This window comes from Podarcis muralis, chromosome 14 (assembly GCF_964188315.1).
Source record: "Podarcis muralis chromosome 14, rPodMur119.hap1.1, whole genome shotgun sequence".
NCBI classification, from domain to species: domain Eukaryota; kingdom Metazoa; phylum Chordata; class Lepidosauria; order Squamata; family Lacertidae; genus Podarcis; species Podarcis muralis.
Genome location: NC_135668.1, coordinates 36,833,847 through 36,851,869, shown reverse-complemented (window position 1 = coordinate 36,851,869; position 18,023 = coordinate 36,833,847). Strand labels below are relative to the sequence as shown.

The following is an 18,023-nucleotide window of genomic DNA, read 5'->3' as shown; positions in this document are numbered from 1 at the left end:
TATTTTTAATTACTGATGCTTTGAATTTTAACTTGTAGCTGTGCAATGAAGCTGAAGGTTAGAAACTTCAGAACAGACAAAAGAAAGCACTTCTTCTAAACACAGTGCAGAGTTAAACTATGGAACTCACTCCCACAAGAAGTAGAGATGGCCACAAATTTGGATTACCCCCAGCAGAGAGATCTCAGTGATCGGGAAGAGATTGAGAGGCTCAACCAGCCATTAAGCTATCCTGGACTCAGGTTGTCAAGGGCACTTTGCAAATTAGTACAGGATCCATGAACCTGGTCCATAATGGTAGCTGTGTGGACTGCCGGGTAGAGGGCGGTATATAAATTCAATAAATAAATAAATAGTGCCAGCTCTGAAGCACCAGACTTGCTAGAACGAGATGCAGTAAAAAAAACAAAACCCTTCACATTAATACTGTGAGATCCCCTGTGTACAGCCGAGCTATTCCTTGTCATTGTCCATAAATCCAGGCTTTTGATGGCTGCATGATATGCCTGGGGAGCCGGTGGGGAGGAGGAATCAAATCAGGTTCCTAACAGCAGCCTGGGCCTGCTATTTGCCTTGACAGCAGAGCCAGATCCGTTTCCGACTTTGCAAAACCTTCTCCCTTAAGCACTGGGCTTCGGAAGCCTTCCGAGGAGGAAGTGTTCCAGCGCCAAGCAACTCTTGTTCCCTTCGGCGAGGCTGCTGCGAGCTGTGCTACTGCTGACCCCTTTGGAGACAGAAATAGCCACACAGTGAGCAAGTAAGAGAGAGAGAGAGAGATCTGCATTGCAAGGGATGGCGAAGAGAATAGATCAAACGAAAGATGGCTAAGCAAGCAAGGAAGCACTGCGGGGTGTGGGGAAAATGGCAGAAGAAATCAGGGAGAGGAAAGGAATAGGGTGGTCACTTGCTCATTCTCAAGAAGAAGAAAAAGAAGAAGAAGAAGAAGAAGAAGAAGAAGAGGGGATAGAGTCACACAAAATTGTATATCCTGATTTGTATGTAAAGATGCAAATCTAGAAAGCATGACTATAATTTCGGTAGAGATACATTTTGCAACTTGTGTGTGCCCGCTCATTAAGTGGTCCAGGTATTCACACTGGACCACTGGATCACAACTTCTGGCTCTCCCTCCTGGTAGCTCTTTATCTTTATTTTATTATTCTTTATATAGGGTGGTTCACAAGATAAAAACACAAGTTAAAAACACAAATAAATAGTTAAAAGCAACAAAACAATAACCGCCATTCCACAAACACATTTAAAAGGCTGTAGAATATTAATAAGCCAAAGACCTGGTTGAATAGGAATATTTTCACCTGGCGCCTAAAGATATATACAGTTCACTGCCCAGAGGAGTGTGTGAAATAATGAGACATGAGGCTTCTTCTCAGCGCTATTTTTTCTTCAGTTTGGGCAAAACTAAAAAAAAGCTCCACAACTGTTGTGCCCAGATTTTCACTTTTTGAAATATGGCTCTGCTTCTTCTCTGCGTTAAGAAGTTGTCACCCAGTTTTTGATTCTGGCAGCCATCTTGGAATCCTAAGGCTCTCTAGTTTCATAGAGTTAAAAAAAGGAAAAGGAGGGTGTTCCTGGAGAGGGGGCCAGAATTGCCATTAGGCAGGAGAGCCTTGAAAAGTTCTCCAAGCCTGCTGGAAGGCTGGGTCTGGCCACCAATTTAATTTCCCAAAATGCCCCAGAGGCATTATGGGAAATTTGACGACCTGCATAATTTTGATGCAGCTGTTAACAGACCCTCCAAGTGTCCCTATTTTCTAGGGACAGTCCCAGATTTACAGAAGCCACCCCAGTTTCTGATTTGATCTCAGAATGTCCCACTTTTCCTTAGGACTCCCCTATTTTCATCGGAGGAATGTTGGGGGGTATTGTTATAGGAATTCTAAGGTCTTAAATATAGAATGAATGTTGATAATTGCACAAGGTAAACACACATACATAAGTACAGTGGTACCTTGGTTTAAGAACAGCCCTGTTTACGAACGATTTGGTTTATGAACTTCACAAAACCGGAAGTAGTGTCCCGGTTTGCGAACTTTACCTCGGTCTAAGAACAGAATCCGAACAGTGGAAGGGCACCGGTGGCGGGAGGCTTCATTAGGGAAAGTGCACCTCGGTTTAAGAATGGTTTTGGTTTAAGAACGGACTTCGGGAATGGATTAAGTTCGTAAACCGAGGTACGGTACCTCAGTTTACGAACTTAGGTTCAAGTACCACTGTATATAAACTATCTCTAAAATAGTACAGGAGAGCAATCCAAAAGCCATCTTGGCTCCTTTAAAGACTCTCAATATTTCCTCTGCCTCCTTAATCCCCCTTGACTGAGAACAAGTAGGCAGATTGCAATCAGGGGAAGTTCCTGAAGGGATTCCTCTCCTATATCTATGAACCTCCTTGATATTAATTGTCATTGTTTGCCCAGATGCTCTGCATTGAGGGATGTCTGACGGGCATCCTGATTGCCTTATCAAATGCTAACATTTTGTGTAAACTATGTCTGGAACTATGTAAAACTTGCTAAATCCTCAGGAATATCACATCTTGGCCTGCCTGAGCCACAGTAACCCCACCTTACATGTGACGTAATTTCTGGCTGTTTGTAGAGGGAACTGTCCTTCTCCACACAAAAATGCAAACCCTGAAAAAGAGATGTTTCTTCTTGGTTGGGGTCTCTCTTGCCTCCTTGCTAGGAAGAGAGGAAACTCTTGCAGCAGAAAAATAAAGATCTGCCTTGCTTTCACTGCATCCTGCCTCCATCCATTCATCCCTGACCAATCATGGACTTAGGGGACTCAGTCTCTTGGGGAGTTGGGCAGCAAAAGCCAACCACCCCTATTTTTTTCTATATCAGTTTGGAGTTATGTGACCCCCCCGAGCCAAGGAGATAAGTAACTATACAACCTTTAGAAAACATCTGAAGGCAGCCCTGTACAATGGTACCTCAGGTTACAGACGCTTCAGGTTACAGACTCTGCTAACCCAGCAATAGTACCTCAGGTTAAGAACTTTGCTTCAAGACGAGAACAGAAATCACGTGGCAGCAGCAGGAGGCCCCATTAGCTAAAGTGGTACCTCAGGTTAAGAACAGTTTCAGGAGAAGAGCGGACCTCCAGAACGAATTAAGTTCTTAACCCGAGGTACCACTGTATAGGGAAGTTTTTTTTTAATGTTTAATGTTTTATGTGCTTTTATATATGTTGGATGGGGGGGGGGTATAAATAATAAAATTATTGTTATTATTATGGATTAGGACATCCCATTTTCATTGGAGGGTATGTGTTAAGTGGATGGATGTTGCCAGGGGAGTGAAACACCCGCTGCTCCTGCCCTCAGCCACAGCCTCAGGAACAACAAGAAGGGATAGAGAGAAGTCGCCATCCCTGAGTTATTGCTACATTTCTTCACTTTATTTTTACCCAGCTTCCTACAAATGTTAATTGTTTGTGCCAGCAGCACCCACGGACTTGGGGAATGAGCTCTCTGAATATCTGAAGCTCGTCAACCTTCTTGGCTTTGTGGAGGGGAGGCAATGCCTATTTAGGGGAATGAACTTCCAGATCCTGAGGTCTGCTGCACGTCTGACTGTAAGCAGAGAGGCTGGTGCTCATAGGGCCTGGTGGGGCGGAAGGCAGGGAGCCCAACAGTAGGTGGCGCCAGTGCCAATGAGAGGCAGATGCAACAAGGTCTAGTTTTGTCCCCATCCTCCTTCCTCCCTGCTGAATTCTACAGGGGCAACGCTGATCCTATGCAGAAGGAGGAAGCGGACAGCCAGGGCCGCCCCCTGGACTGGTTGTTGTAAGAAGGCAGACAGGTGGGGACTGGCTGAGAGCAGGATGAAGATGGTGGAACAGTGGCTCATTTGCTCTAATGGAGCAGCTTCCACCGCTAACCGCAGTAGATGGGAAGCAGAGCTCTCTCCCATTGTCTCTACTGCCAGACCCACTACTGTTTGGATGGTGTGCCCTTCTCCAACAGATCAGGACTCAGTCTAGGTCTCATTAAATCCGTGTTTTCAGCTGCAACTAAGCAGAACATACAGAATGCAGCTCTGTGTAACTCTTAAGGACTGGCGTCTTAAGTCTGCTAGTTTTCCTCTTTCTGATCTTTTGTGATTTTCAAGCCTGAGGGCAAAGACTGCCTCGTCTTAAATCTGTGTGCTTCGTAAAACAAACTGCAGATGTCTTTAAATTGCCGAGTTGCCTAGAAATCATTCGGTATTGGGCAATGAACAAATGGTAATAATTTGCAGAAGGGTAGCCACGCATCAGGTGAGCATCTTCGTCCAATGCCATCCAGTCAGTTGTCTCAGGGAAGCAGATATCAAGTCCCCCTGGCCAGGATGTTGTCAGCGGTTCTGCTCCTAGGGAAGAATAGTTCCAGGGAGGGCAAAAGAGACAGAAGTGCCACTGACATTGGCTGTAACTTTTCAGAACTTGAACTCGTGCTTGTTTTCCCCTCTTCCCTCTCATTCCCTTTTCCTCATATGTTTTGTCTCTTTTAGATGGTGAGCCTGAGGGCAGACTGTCCTTGCCCTGATTTCTGCAAGCCAGTCATCAAGTCTTTTTGGCTAGAGGATGGGTTGTAAGTGCCATAAATAAATAAACAAACAATAAATATGCTTGCCAATTCAGGAATACACCATGCATGTGATGAGAGAGACTGTGGTCCAGCAAAGCGCTTATGCCACAATACATTTTGTTAGACTTTGAGGTGCCACAAAACTCTAGGCCTGGCAGGCAGTAATAAGGCAGATGTTTTGCACCAAAAGGTCTCCTAGGTTCAGCTCCTGAAATCTTCAGTTAGGCTAGGAAAGACCCCTTGTTATTTGCTGCCAGCAAATTGTAGGCACTTTTGTAAGTGATAAATAATAATGCTAATACTGCTGCGGTTTGCTGTTTTTTAAAAACTCAGTTGCTGGTGGTTGTTTTTTTGAAAAGGTGTGGGGGAAAAACCATGCTGAGGTTTGGAAAGACATGATGGGAAACTTGGGGGGGGGGGGGAGATGCACCCCCTTCCCCTTCATAAAGCTGTTTCGATAGCACAAAAATGTGGCTAAATGTACACCCTGCAAAACAGAAGCCAGACACAAGGAGTTTTCTTTTTCTTTTTTTCTTTTCTCTTGCAACCAGCAGGTGCATAAAAATTTATTCTGGTCAACAGTACTCAATTGATAAAAGTTGCACGTCTGCAAGAGATTCAGGCTAGGTTAAGAGGGATACAGTGTAGAAAGCTGGCGGTGGTTTGGCGAGTTCCTTTGGTGAGGGTGGGTTTCTCCTGCAGAAAACTTTGCTGTTGGGTCTCAACTGCACACTAGTGATGGCTGGTGCCCATTGGGACTGGTAGGGTGGAAGGCAGGGAGACCAACAGCAGGTGAAGCCAGAGCCAATGAAAGGTGGAGCTGCCTCTGATTGGTTGATAAGTAAGGAAGCAGGTAGGTAGGAGGCGCCTATGATTAGCCGGGCATAGCCCCATTTAATAAACCAGCCTCACAGAGCACACACACCAGACACTCAGTGAGGAAAGGAAGAGTAAGAAATGCAAAATTTGCGTATGTAGCTCATGTCTCACATTTCGCTGCATAGTGAAGAGGGACTCCTGGAGCAGCAATAGGTAAAGGGACCCCAGACCATAATAATAATAATAATAATAATAATAAATAATAATAATAATAATAATAATAATAATAATAATAATAATAATAATAATAATATATTTATACCCCACCCATCTGGCTGGGTTTCCCCAGCCACTCAGGGCAGCTTCCAACAAAACACTAAGATACAATAACCTATTAAACATTAAAAGCTTCCCTAAACAGGTCTGCCTTTAGATGTCTTCTAAAAGTTTGGTAGTTATTTTTCTCTTAGACATGTGGTGGGAGGGCGCTCCACAGGACGGGCGCCACTACCGAGAAGGCCCTCTGCCTGGTTCCCTGTAACTTGGCTTCTCGCAGCGAGAGAACCACCAGAAGGCCCTCGGCGCTGGACCTCAGTGTCCGGGCAGAACGATGGAGGTGGAGACACTCCTTCAGGTGGGTCCAGTCATGGCCGACTCGGGCTGCGGTGCTCATCTCGCTATATTGGCCGAGGGAGCTTCTGGGTCATGTGGCCAGCATGACTAAGCCGCTTCTGGCGAAGCACAGCATTGCATGGAAACGCCGTTTACCTTCCCGTCTACCTATTTATCTACTTGCACTTTGACGTGCTTTTGAACTGCTAGGTTGGCAGGAGCAGGGTCCGAGCAATGGGAGCTCACCCCATTGAGGGGATTCGAACCGCCGACCTTCTGATCGGCAAGTCCTAGGCTCTGTGGTTTAACCTCCAGCGCCACCCACGTCCCTATCAGCAGTAATAGGTAAGGCTAATTTTCCTGATACTGTGGCCTATGCTATGATCTTGCACACAAAAAAACCAAGACACTGAGGTGGCAAAAGTGTTATTGGGCGGCAATGCTTCCAACTGCATATGGGGGGTTTACATGATTGTTCCTCGTGTGTGTGTGTGTGTGTGTGTGTGTGTGTGTGTGTGTTTGAGAGAGAGATGGATAGGTGAGTGGGTGGGTGTGTGGGTGGTTGGCTCAGTGAATATTTCCCATGTGGAAAGATATAGCCACAAGAACCACCCACTTACTTGCTGAAACGATGCTGCCCATGAACTGTTTTTCAACCCCTCATCTACTGTTTGTGTGAACGAAGTCTAAGGATCAAGCGACACATGCTTTTCAAAATAAATAAATAAATAACTTCCTCTCTCTTTTAAGAAACGGCAGCTGTGGAGACCTCATATAAGCACTGGGATCACAACATGCAGCAAGAGTGTCCCCCCCCCTTCCTATTCCACCTGCTGCTTTTTGCCCCCCAGGGGTGCTATATGCATCACCTTCAGGGGAATTAGCAAGGAGGGATATTTGAAGCAGGGAAACGGAGTGGAAAGGGTTAACCCTGCAACTCCAATCAGCCCCCCTGAGCCAACATAGCCAAAGTTCAGAGGAGATGGGAGTTGGGGTGTTTGTGTGCAGAGGTTTCCCCCACTTCCCCATGGGTTCCTCCCCTTGTTCCTTGATCCTGATGAGGGCCCCACTTAGACAGGTGTTTTTCCTAATGCAGAAGGACTGGTGCACATTAAACACTAAGCCTTTTTAAAAAGCAAACTTAACATAAAACTGCAGTTGGTCCTGATGAATTGCACTGATGTGTGAAGAAGGAAAACAGCAGGTGCATATAAAATAACATGAAAATTGCCACTCATACTTCAGTTCCAAAACAGGCATTAGAGAGGCAGGCAGACACTCGTATTGGGGCTGAGGCAGAGAACCACACACCCATTTTCACTTTGCCAGCGACTGCATTTTTGGCAGGGAAAAGTACTAAATACTAAGAGCTGGCCCTCCTTTTACAAGTGGGAAGCAATGGATAGTATTGCCACCTGCAACTGGACGCTGACTGTTTTCAGGCTACCCATGCTTAGGCCACAGACAGCACTGATATACGGTACCTTGAAGGGATAAACCCAGGAAGCTACAAGGAACTAGGGTGAGAACCTGCCACAAACACTAGCTTGCGACCTGGAATGATGCTCAGAAGAGATGCTGGGTGGAAAGCCACCTGCTATTTACCCCTTTGGGGTGAAACCTTAACAGATGTGTGCCTGGTAGAATAAATAAAAATGCAATGCATTGGAGCCTAGTCTCTCGAACACCCAATGTTCTTGAATACATTTGGGGTGTTTTTTAAACAAACATATCTTGGAGGGTTGCTTTTCTTTCTTTCTTAGATATCAAAATCTACTGGGCATCAAATATCTATCCAGTGTGGTGGCAGAGATGACAGAATATGAGTATTTTGGGGGTTTGGAGAACAATGAAGCTCCAAGGGTGAAAAAGCACTGTGCTTATTGCTGGCACATCAAAAGCAGCCGCAGTTCAGCGAGGGGCTTCTGGAATCTAAAGGAGGGATGTTTGCAGTACTTTGCAAGATGCAATCTGGGAGTTAAACGCTTGTTTTTGCAGATCCATAAAAAGACCACTGGTAAATAACATGCTGGTTCCTCTATCAGCCAATGAGCAATGCTCGGTGCCATTAGGTAATCAGCAACCTATGGACCAAACCCTGGCCTACAAAATCGCCACTTTGCCCACAGTCCAGCCATGACCTCTTTAACCATCACTCTTAAGCCAGGCCTTTCCCCCACACTTAGGCATTTCTTCAAGTTCTAAAGCACCCTCTGGATGTTGTTGGATTTTAGCAACAGCCCAGCACATAAATTTACTAAGCGAAGCTTTTCTTTTGGCTATTTCCATACCTCAAAAAGCCCATCACCTGCATGGAAGCCTAGCATTAAATGGCCCAGGAGCAAGGCTGGCAGAGAGGGAGTGGCAATTTGAGGCTTAGCACATCATAGTTCCAGAATACAGTGGTGCCTCGCAAGACGAAAATAATCCGTTCCGCGAGTCTCTTCGTCTAGCGGTTTTTTCGTCTTGCGAAGCAACCCTATTAGCGGCTTAGCGCTATTAGCGGTTTAGCGGCATAGCGGCTATTAAAGGCTTAGCGGCTTAGTGGCTAAAAGGCTATTAGCGGCTTAGAAAAAGGGGGGGAAAGCGGAAAAAAATCGCAAGACGTTTTCGTCTTGCGAATCAAGCCCATAGGGGAATTCGTCTTGCGAAGCAACTCAAAAACGGAAAACCCTTTCGTCTAGCGGGTTTTTCGTCTTGCGAGGCATTCGTCTTGCGGGGCACCACTGTATCTGCAGACGATAGGCAAAATGGCAGCACAATATGAGTCACCTAGTGATTGTTTAGGAGAGTCCAAAATGCCATCATCTGCTCTAACCACCGCAGACATCTTTCCCAGAGGAAGCAGATCCATGGGATCTCTGTGGATCTCCTGCTTAGTTGAAAAGCATTCCCAGTATGCCTGCAGACAGTCTGTTTGTGTGCGTGCGGTGCTATAGGAAAACCCAAAGAGGACCCTGAATGTCATTCACACATTCTGAAACAGCGCAAGGGGGCACGTTTTGCACCAAAGAGGGAGGGGCTCTAGAATTTTGTTTCAAAACCAGCTGTAAAAGTACAGGCTCGGTCCTGTCCTTCAGCATGTTGTAAAACCGCATCTGAAAAGCATGGGCACTGAAGACTTAAGATGTAACCATCAAATTATTTGATTTGGCTCCCTGCTTAAGGTTTTCCCAGCAGAAAGAGGAGCCTCAGGGCAGGCAGAAACAAAAGGCCTGTGGAGCAGAGAGGTTTCTCTTTGGGGCAAGCCAGAGATTTATATCGAGAGCAAAAATAAAGAGATTACCGAGAGGAAAACTCCAGTGAAATGAGGGTTTCCCCACTCGTTTGACCAAGGGGACTGAGGGGGGCCCTACACGCTACAAGGAATTGTCAGCCCCACAGCAAAGGCCCCCACCCCTCCCACTGTCATGATGCCATTGTGGTGTGCAATTCTGCTACTCAATGCTGTGGGGCAGGAATTGGGGGTGGGGTGGGAGACAACACAAACAGCAGCGGTGTCAGGTGTGGTTGTGACCAGGGAACACTTGGCATCTCCTTGGTGAGAGCTGTAGTCCAAAACATCTGGAGGGCACCAGCTTGGTGAAGGCCGTGCTAAGTAAACATTTCCTGGATTGATCAGCTGCCTGGTAGATACAGGTGAGCCAGGCTCAGTCGACAGCTGTGTCCGACGCCAAGCACCAGCAGCCGGCTGTAGAGACACTGGGTTGCTTAAGGGAACCATAATAGAGTGCAGTCTTCCCACGGCTATACAATCCAACTGTCAGTGATTTTCTAATACTGGGAAGGGCCTTAAAAGCATAGGCTTGTGTCACCCACTGAGGGATCCAGCAGCAACATTCTAGGCTGACAATAAAAACTGTGCTGATAGCTGCACATCTCAATATATCCTAGTGAAAGATGGCTGGGGGCCATCTTGAAGGAGCTCTTCCAGACCCAAGGCTCTCTGTCCCCCTTTCCACCCCCCCCATTGCCCTGTGCCACTGCCCCACACTCTCCTTGTTACTCCCAGGGTCCAACGTACTGGCTGTCAAGGCTTCTGGATGAGAGTGCATTACGTCCTGGATGAGACTGCAATACGTAATGCAGCACCGGGAGGAAACTACTGGGAGAGGGAAGGGCTGGGACTGGGGTGCTGGCAGTCACTGGGAAATAAATTGATGTACGTGTCAGATGAGGAAGTTGGCTAGCCTGCCTGGCGCTCCCATTAACACCACTTTAGGCTCTTCTGCGGCTGGCAGTTGGCAAGGGAGGCAATGACAAAGGGGAATGCTTTAAAAGGAGACTGAGGTTTTGTTTTAAACTGTTTTAAACTGTCCGGAGCGAAAGGGGCTAATGCTGTCCAGTCCTCTGAAGCTCGCTCCCTTCTACAGCAGGTGGGAGATGGGCAATGGACACTGTGGTATATTGGACTTATTGCTGCTCCCCTACCCCAAGCTCTTAAAAAAAAAAAGTCAGGCAAAAAAGGGATCTACCTGGAAATCCCCAATACTGGTAAGTTTTATTTCCTTGGCGTTGATAGAACGGCGGTTCACAAAGCTCACCTGATATACGAGTGCCTATTTGCAAGCAATCCTATTGGGGTGGGGAGAGAGGAAACAGCAGAATTAGCCCAGCTGCAGGTGGGAAGAGCTGGGACGGTTTTTGCAAGCACTGTAGCTGTGGACAGGGAATGAACGCCATCACTGTGGAAATAGTTGCTTCTCATCTCTACCTGTATCTTGGTACACATGAACCAGGTGTTGTTGTGTTTTTTTGGGGGGGGGACCTTTTTGGCAACCCAGCTGTTGTTGTACAACATCTCCCATCAGCCTTGCCTCTTGGGCGTGCCAAATGAGACCAAATGGGCAAAGCTGTTCACCAATAGCTGGAGGGCAAAAGGTTTCCCGCTCCTGACATTTAATGGTTCCCCTTGTGTGGAGCTGGTCCTGACTGCACAGCTCAGCCCAAAGAGAGACATCTTTATTCTATGAGCAGTTTGCATCCCAAAATCACGCAGGGAGAAGGGTTGAGATGGAAACTTCCCCATGTGGAGATAGCACAGGGGAGGAACCCAACAACCAACACCCCTTGCCTATCATGTTAAGTGTGCAGGAACAGTTGATTACTATATCTGCTGTTAAAAGATTCTTTTTCTAAAAAAAAATTATCCGAGCTGTTTACTAGGGATGCAGAAATATGCTCCGTTTACCATGTACATATTTACACAACTATTTTAAAACAAAGGGTAAGTTTTAAAAAGTAGGGCTTGAGAGAGGGAGCCCTGCCACTGCAAGAGCAAACCCTACTGGAAAGAGAGACCTCTTTATCTGTCCTGGCACCTTCAAAACAAGGGAGTGTGACACACAAAAACTGCCCTGGTGACACTCTTCCTGATGGGGTGAGGAATGGTGGGCTTGTTGAATGATGTGTGCCCTATTATTGACCCAAACACACTCTGGGTCGTACCGCCATTTCCCCATCCTCCGACACCACCACCACAGGTACCTCTTCCTTCCTAATCTGTTGGGGTCTCAAACAGAAACTGGGACTGCTGAGGAGGACAGCCAACCAGACACACTGAGGCAGAGAGTCAGGGGGCTTCCTAAACCACCTTTGGGCCCTCAGTAGGCTTTTTGGGGGGAGTATCTTCCTCACAGTGTGGCCCAGAGGAGTTACCTTGGCCTACCCTGGACAACCGGGGCCCTGGGGAGAGGGGGACTTCCTGGTTGCCCATAGCAAGAGACCCAGTATAACCACTCAAAATGCAGGACACGGCGCAAAGATGAGAGAGTACCGGGAGGCTCATTGTGCCTGAGGGCAGCATGTCAGAGATCAGACTTAAGACTCCATCTTTTAAGCTACCACCTGCAGCCTTGGTGGCCTTCTTTTGCTGCCTCTTTCTTGTCAGTTACGTCCCAATAGAGGCCTGTGTGCGAAGCTCCCTGATGCAAATGGTGCTCCAAGAAGAATTGAATGTCCCAGAAGCCCTTGAGCTCTCCCGGGATGGAAATAGTGTACTGAAAACCCATTGCTGCAGAAACAAGATGCTGGAGAAGAGGTTGGCCGGACAGTCCTCCTGCTGCTGGAGAGGAACCAGGGATGCAACGGCGCAGACAGCTTTCCTGAGGTGCCGCCTTGAGCTTCCCCCCACCAAAAGAAACGTTTTTGTTTTTTTTAAAAGCCATTTAGCTGCAAGACAATCAGATGCGGTAAAAAGTTAAGGGGAGCCTTGAGATATGTCAAGCAGCAGAGTGGATTTCCTAAAGCTATAGCTGGAAGGAAAGCGGGGAGCGGGGGACAGTGTCAGCACTCCCTGAGTGTGGGAAATGTACTTTTTGGGGATGGGAGGAAATGGGTGGAATGAGAAGGTGAGTCCTGCCCATGCCAGCTGGATGACTCTAGGACTATTTCTGCTTTTGCTGGTGCAATGGTCGTCTTCCTCCGACACCACCTTGCCCCGCAGGGAGAGTCAGGGAGGAGGAGGGGGAATCCAGTCTTCGGCGGGGTGTGTGGGTGTGTGTGCTGTCTTCTTCCCCTGGCCTCCATTTCTTCCTGGGTGTGCAAATGAAGCTGGTGTTCTACCTTCGGGTGGAGAAATGGCAGAGGAGGAGGAGGAGCAGAAGGAGAAGGCCCTGCTTCTCCTCTCGTTTCACTTATTCTTCGCCATCACCTTGTAGAGTGTGACTCCCACAACGGCGGCGACCGTAGCTCCTAAAGCTACCCGGATCCAGAAAGAGGCAGCGCCCAGGTTGATGTCGTTCAAGTGCCTGCGAGGCAAAAAAGAGAAGCAGCGTTTCAGCCCAAATGATAAACACAAACTGGGATGGAGAGAAGGAGGTGTACGGTCGTGACTTCCCCCCAAGAATGCTGGGAAGTGTAGTTTGTTAAGTGGGCTGGGCGTTGTTAGGAGACCCCTGGTCCCCAAAGTGAGCTACAACAATTCCCAGGGTTCCCTGGGAAGAGGCACTATTAAACCACTCTCAGGACCCATAACAAACTACACTTCCCAGCATTCTTTGGGGTAAGCCATGACTGTTTATTGGCCACCTCATGAGAAGAGAAGACTCCCTGGAAAAGACCCTGATGTTGGGAAACATTGAGGGCACAAGGAGAAGGGGACGACAGAGGACGAGAAGGTTGGATAGTGTTTTCGAAGCTACCAGCATGAGTTTGACCAAACTGCGGGAGGCAGTGGAAGACAGGAGTGCCTGGCATGCTCTGGTCCATGGGGTCACGAAGAGTCGGACACGACTAAACGACTAAACAACAACAACAACACGACTGTTTAAAGTGGCATCATAATGCTTTAAAGGCACAGTGTGGCCTGAACCATTTCTCTTTATGAAGGCAGAATGTTAGGTTGTTGGGGTTGTTTTTTTAAAAAAAGCATGGAGTCTCGCAAACAAAATACTAATGGGTCCTTTCCCCCAGTCACTCGTTATTTACACACCAGGTAGGCTGGGCCAGAGGCATTACGCTAACACTTTGACCTAGCAGGGGTATAAATAGCGTGGCAAGTTCTAAATAATTTGTAGCAGAAAAGAGCTATAGTTGTGCCTTTCTAGGTCATGCTGCTGTGGCACCTGTTCCCATTAATGGAGACCCACATGAAAGGGGGAGGGAATCCAACTTGAAAAAGCAGTGATCTATCTCTGCCTCTGGCATGAATCTTATGCATTTTCCTAGGGAGGGGAAGGGGGTTAGGCAGGAAGGGTTGTTTACTACACTGCTAGTCCTACGGAATACTGTCTGAAAGCCTGAAAGCAGCAGACCATTTAGCAAGCCTAATTTGCCGCTGAGGAGAAAGCACCCCCTTCCATGTAGGAACGGTGTAGGGAAGCACCACTTAGCAAAGGCAAGCGGCGCTATGCTGTGACACGCAGCCTTGCCTTACCAATCCCGACCCTCACCTCAGACCTGTCTGCAAGCGCAGCAAACCAACACACCTCAAACCTAATGGCTGTCACGTTTCAGCATAAAGTGTCGGGAATGAATACAGGCATTCAGACTTTGTCTGGAGGCGCAAAATTGGTGCTGGACCCGGGAAAGCCGTGAGATATCCGCCCAAAGTTTGGGGAAAGGTAAAATGCTCAGAAGGATACACAAAGCAGCCCGAAAGGAAGCTGAAGCAAAGGGGTAAATGAGGCAGGGTTGTTAATAATATTGGGAGAGGAGAAGCAAGGGCTTAAGGGGAAAATGGGAGGGGGGAGACACTCAGCTACAGCTCCCATCCTGACAGCTACATTTCCAGCATCCAAATGTGATCTATACTGAACAAGACACACTGGTTGGTAAAAGGAAAGAAGTTTTTTTTTTTTTTTTAAAAAAAGGTCCTTGTAAACAAAAGGATATCATCAGTCACCCAGAGCATTTCGTTCCTAACTTCCCTTCAACATAACATTAATTTTATTGCACTGCCTCCCTTTTCTTCTTCACAGGCATATTAGGAAGATTTAAGAATTGTGGCATAAATAAATAAAGCTCTTAATGCAGAGCCCGAGACTGGCTCTATCTCCCCTGCCCTTTTTGGTTTAACTGGCTATAAATAATGGATTTATCATACTCCTTGGGGAGAAGCTTACATCTAATACCAGCGGGCAAAAAGCAGCGCGTTCCCTCGCAAGCTCCTGGCTTGTTAAAATAACTGACTAGGCCCAAAGCCGCCATCGCAGCGTTGCTCCCAGAAGATGCCGGCTGCAGGGTAAGAACAACATTGCTGTTCGCCAGGGCCAAATAACGTTCACGATGTTGGGACGGCAAGCTTTTGAGTCACACAGAAATCCTCTTCAGGGTGTGCATTGAAAAACAGGGTTAGGGAAACTCTTTCAGCCCGAGGGCCACATTGTATTCTGGGTAGTCCTGAGGGTTGCACGCAGGTGATGGCTGAGGCCAGAGGCAAAAATTCACCCAACCAAGGCCCAGCTGCCCACTGAGGAGGACTATAACTAGAAGGAGAACATTACTAACGGGAAGGTGGCAGCCGTGGCCAGTTTGGCGAAGGCGGCGAGGCTGGGTGGGCCCTGCCCACTGCAGGTGAAGTAAAATGGGGGCGGCAGGCGGTGCTTGTAGCAGAACTCGGCCGGCGAGAGGCCATGTTGTGGCGACGTCTCTGGCAGGTCTGCCTTGCAGGCCACGAAGAGGCAAGGGATCTGCCCGTCCATGTAGTGCTGCTGCAGAGGAGACAGTTAACAAACGAATATCAAGAGAGGCTTTTCTGCTGGATCAGGCCACTGGATCTGGCCCTGCGCTCTGATCTCACCAGATGCCTCAATGGCAAGCCTGCAAGCAGGTCTCAAGCGACACCACACAACAACTCGATTATAAGGGGAATAAAGTTGCTTTGCTGCTGCCAAGTAACCCTTGCTGATCAACTGCAATTATCCAGAGATCTACAGTGGTGCCTCGCAAGGCGAAATTAATCCGTTCCGCGAGTCTCTTCGTCTTGCGGTTTTTTCGTCTTGCGAAGCACGGCTATTAGCGGCTTAGTGGCTATTAACGGCTTAGCGGCTTTAAGAAAAAGGAAACAAACTCGCAAGAACTCGCAAGACGTTTCGTCTTGCGAAGCAAGCCCATAGGGAAATTTGTCTTGCGGAACGACTCAAAAAACGGAAAACTCTTTCGTCTAGCAAGTTTTTCGTCTTGCGAGGCATTCGTCTTGCGGGGCACCACTGTACCAGCAGATCCCAATCTACTTCTTGTTCACCCCTGCTTGTAGACTTGTCTCCCACCTGTAAACCTACTTGGATGTTCTTGAAAGCACTGGCCAAGCAAAGTGTGCTCCTAACCCCACTTCCCTGGGAGTAAGCGCCACTGAATTCAATAGGACTTACTTTCTGAGGAGACACAGTTAGGATTTGCACTGCTAGCCGTCAGTCTGAACAGCTGCTCCTCATCCAAGGGGGGAGCAGGGACAAGGGAAGGAGTACCTTATAAATGCTGGCACAATAGTTGAAAGACTTGTGGTCTGTCACATCGTACAATAAGCAGGCAACGTCGCAAGCTGCATCAGACGCCTTCGCAAACTCTGTCTCCACATTAATCTCGTGCAGCTGGCAAGAAATACAGGGAGGAAAGTATATCTGAAGCATTTCAGGACAGTCTTTCTTTTAACTTAAAAAATATCTCTCATGTCGCTTCTTCTGAACAAGGAATGGCATTGTTCATTCTTCTTACCAAAAGAAACACACAGACTTCAGGTAACAGATGCACAGGCAACTTGTACACTTAATGATGAATAGGCAATGTTCTTCCAGCTTCTGCTGCCCCTATCATTTCCCCCCTACTTCTCTCTCTCCCCCACACTAGAATGTAGACTGGAAGCTCCTTGGGGCAGGGACCTGTTTTCTATGTCACTTGTTAAAATGCCATATACATTAATGACAATAAATAATTATAATAGCTATGAATATGGTAAAGTATATATATTTTAAAAATAGTTAGCAGGAGCCAAGGGCAAAGTATTTTATTTACTGCACTCACAACCTGCTTCTGCATGGATGAGAGTCTACCAGAAGTCCCTGGTTCCTGGTCAGATCTGTGCCTGCCACATTAGCTGCTCCCAGACGACTCACTGTGCTCTCTGAAGAGCTACTCTGGGTATCAAAATTGACATGCCCCCCCCCCGCCCACATTTAAGAGAAAACATTGGAAGTAATACCATCAACCTGTTCTGGGACCCCCCCCCCCCTTTCTTTCAAAAGTGGTGTACTATATATAGACCTCCTTAGAAACAGTAATTCAAGAAACGGCTATCAACAGCCCTCTCTGGTCCAGATGGGCAAACCCACTTTGTATCACAGAGCTAGGGGTAGGCAACCTTTTTGGCGCCACAGGCCAGATCCTTATCAGCATAAGGCCCTACGGGCCAAATATGAGAGGTAAGTGGAACATACTGGCTTAAGCAGCCACACCACGCAGGATTTAACACCCCACTCTCCCCTTAGTTGATGGGCAGGAGATTAAATGTTGCTGCACTGGCTGCAGGGAACTGGTGTGAACAGCCACTGCAGTTGAACCTCACACCCACCCCACCCACCAGCTGATGTCGCTGACCCAGGTGGGCATGGTTTTGAGAAAATGGGCCAAATTGGAACATCTAGCTGGCCAAGACCGGCCCATGGATCAGACGTTCCCCAAGTGTCACAGAGAGAGAATCGCCACAGAAGTGATGTTTGTGTGTATGGATATGTGAATGATGATGTACCTAAGTCTCTTAGGTTAAAGGCGGGGAAAAGAAGCGTTGACATTTTTATGTCAATTGACTAAAAATTTACTTCCGTATTTAGGACTTAAGATCACTGTAACTGAGCAAACTTACTATCAGATGCTTTTCCTGCCCATTGACTTGCACTGTGTTAATGGAATAGAAGGACTCCTTCCCCTCGGATTCCCTTTGGGCCTGGAAAAGGAAGGAGGAGCAGGGGTTATTTGTATTTTATTTATTACCCACAGGTTCATCACTCAGGAAAGAACAGGCAGCAGAGGACAAGAAGAGAGACTTCTAGACTCACAGCCAAGTTCTTCCCAAGGAAGGCTTGCAGGAATGCAGATTTGCCAGCACCTCGGGATCCAATCACTTTGCACAGGAAAACATTCCGATGTGTCTGGCCCTTCTCCAAGTCAATCCTTTTCTCCCGTGTAACTGGAGCAGAAGAAAAGAGGGGCTGGGTGAAAGGATGAAGCCTTCCCTTCTTTCCTGCTGCTGGGGACACAGCCTCCAAGCAAGTGTTGTCTTTGCTGGACAGGAGGCAGCTATGATTTTATGGGTGCAATGCTACTGCAAGGCGCTCTACGTGGGGCTACCTTTGAAGGTGACCTGGAAAATACAACTAATCCAGAATGCGGCAGCTAGAATGGTGACTGGGGGCGGCCGCCGAGACCACATAACACCGGTCTTGAAAGACCTACATTGGCTCCCAGTATGTTTCCGAGCACAATTCAAAGTGTTGGTGTTGACCTTTAAAGCCCTAAATGGCCTCGGCCCAGTATACCTGAAGGAGCATCTCCACCCCCATCGT

The 18,023-nt window shown here is 47.5% G+C and overlaps 1 protein-coding gene across 2 annotated transcripts in view; it reads right to left on the bottom strand.

The window, feature by feature from the left end:
- Positions 1-10,496: 10,496 nt before the first annotated feature.
- Positions 10,497-18,023, bottom strand: part of RHOT2 (ras homolog family member T2) — a 38,446-nt gene continuing 30,919 nt past the window's right edge. Inside the window, exons 15-19 of one of the 2 annotated variants that reach the window (XM_028705894.2) lie at positions 17,517-17,647; positions 17,324-17,404; positions 15,933-16,055; positions 14,974-15,176; positions 10,497-12,773 (exon numbers count right to left, since the gene is read on the bottom strand). In XM_028705894.2, coding sequence (XP_028561727.2) covers positions 12,656-12,773; positions 14,974-15,176; positions 15,933-16,055; positions 17,324-17,404; positions 17,517-17,647 — 656 coding nt within the window. In that variant the 3' untranslated portion in view covers positions 10,497-12,655. The remainder of the gene's footprint in view (positions 12,774-14,973; positions 15,177-15,932; positions 16,056-17,323; positions 17,405-17,516; positions 17,648-18,023) is intronic. The other variant, XM_077918401.1, reaches the window with a different exon arrangement.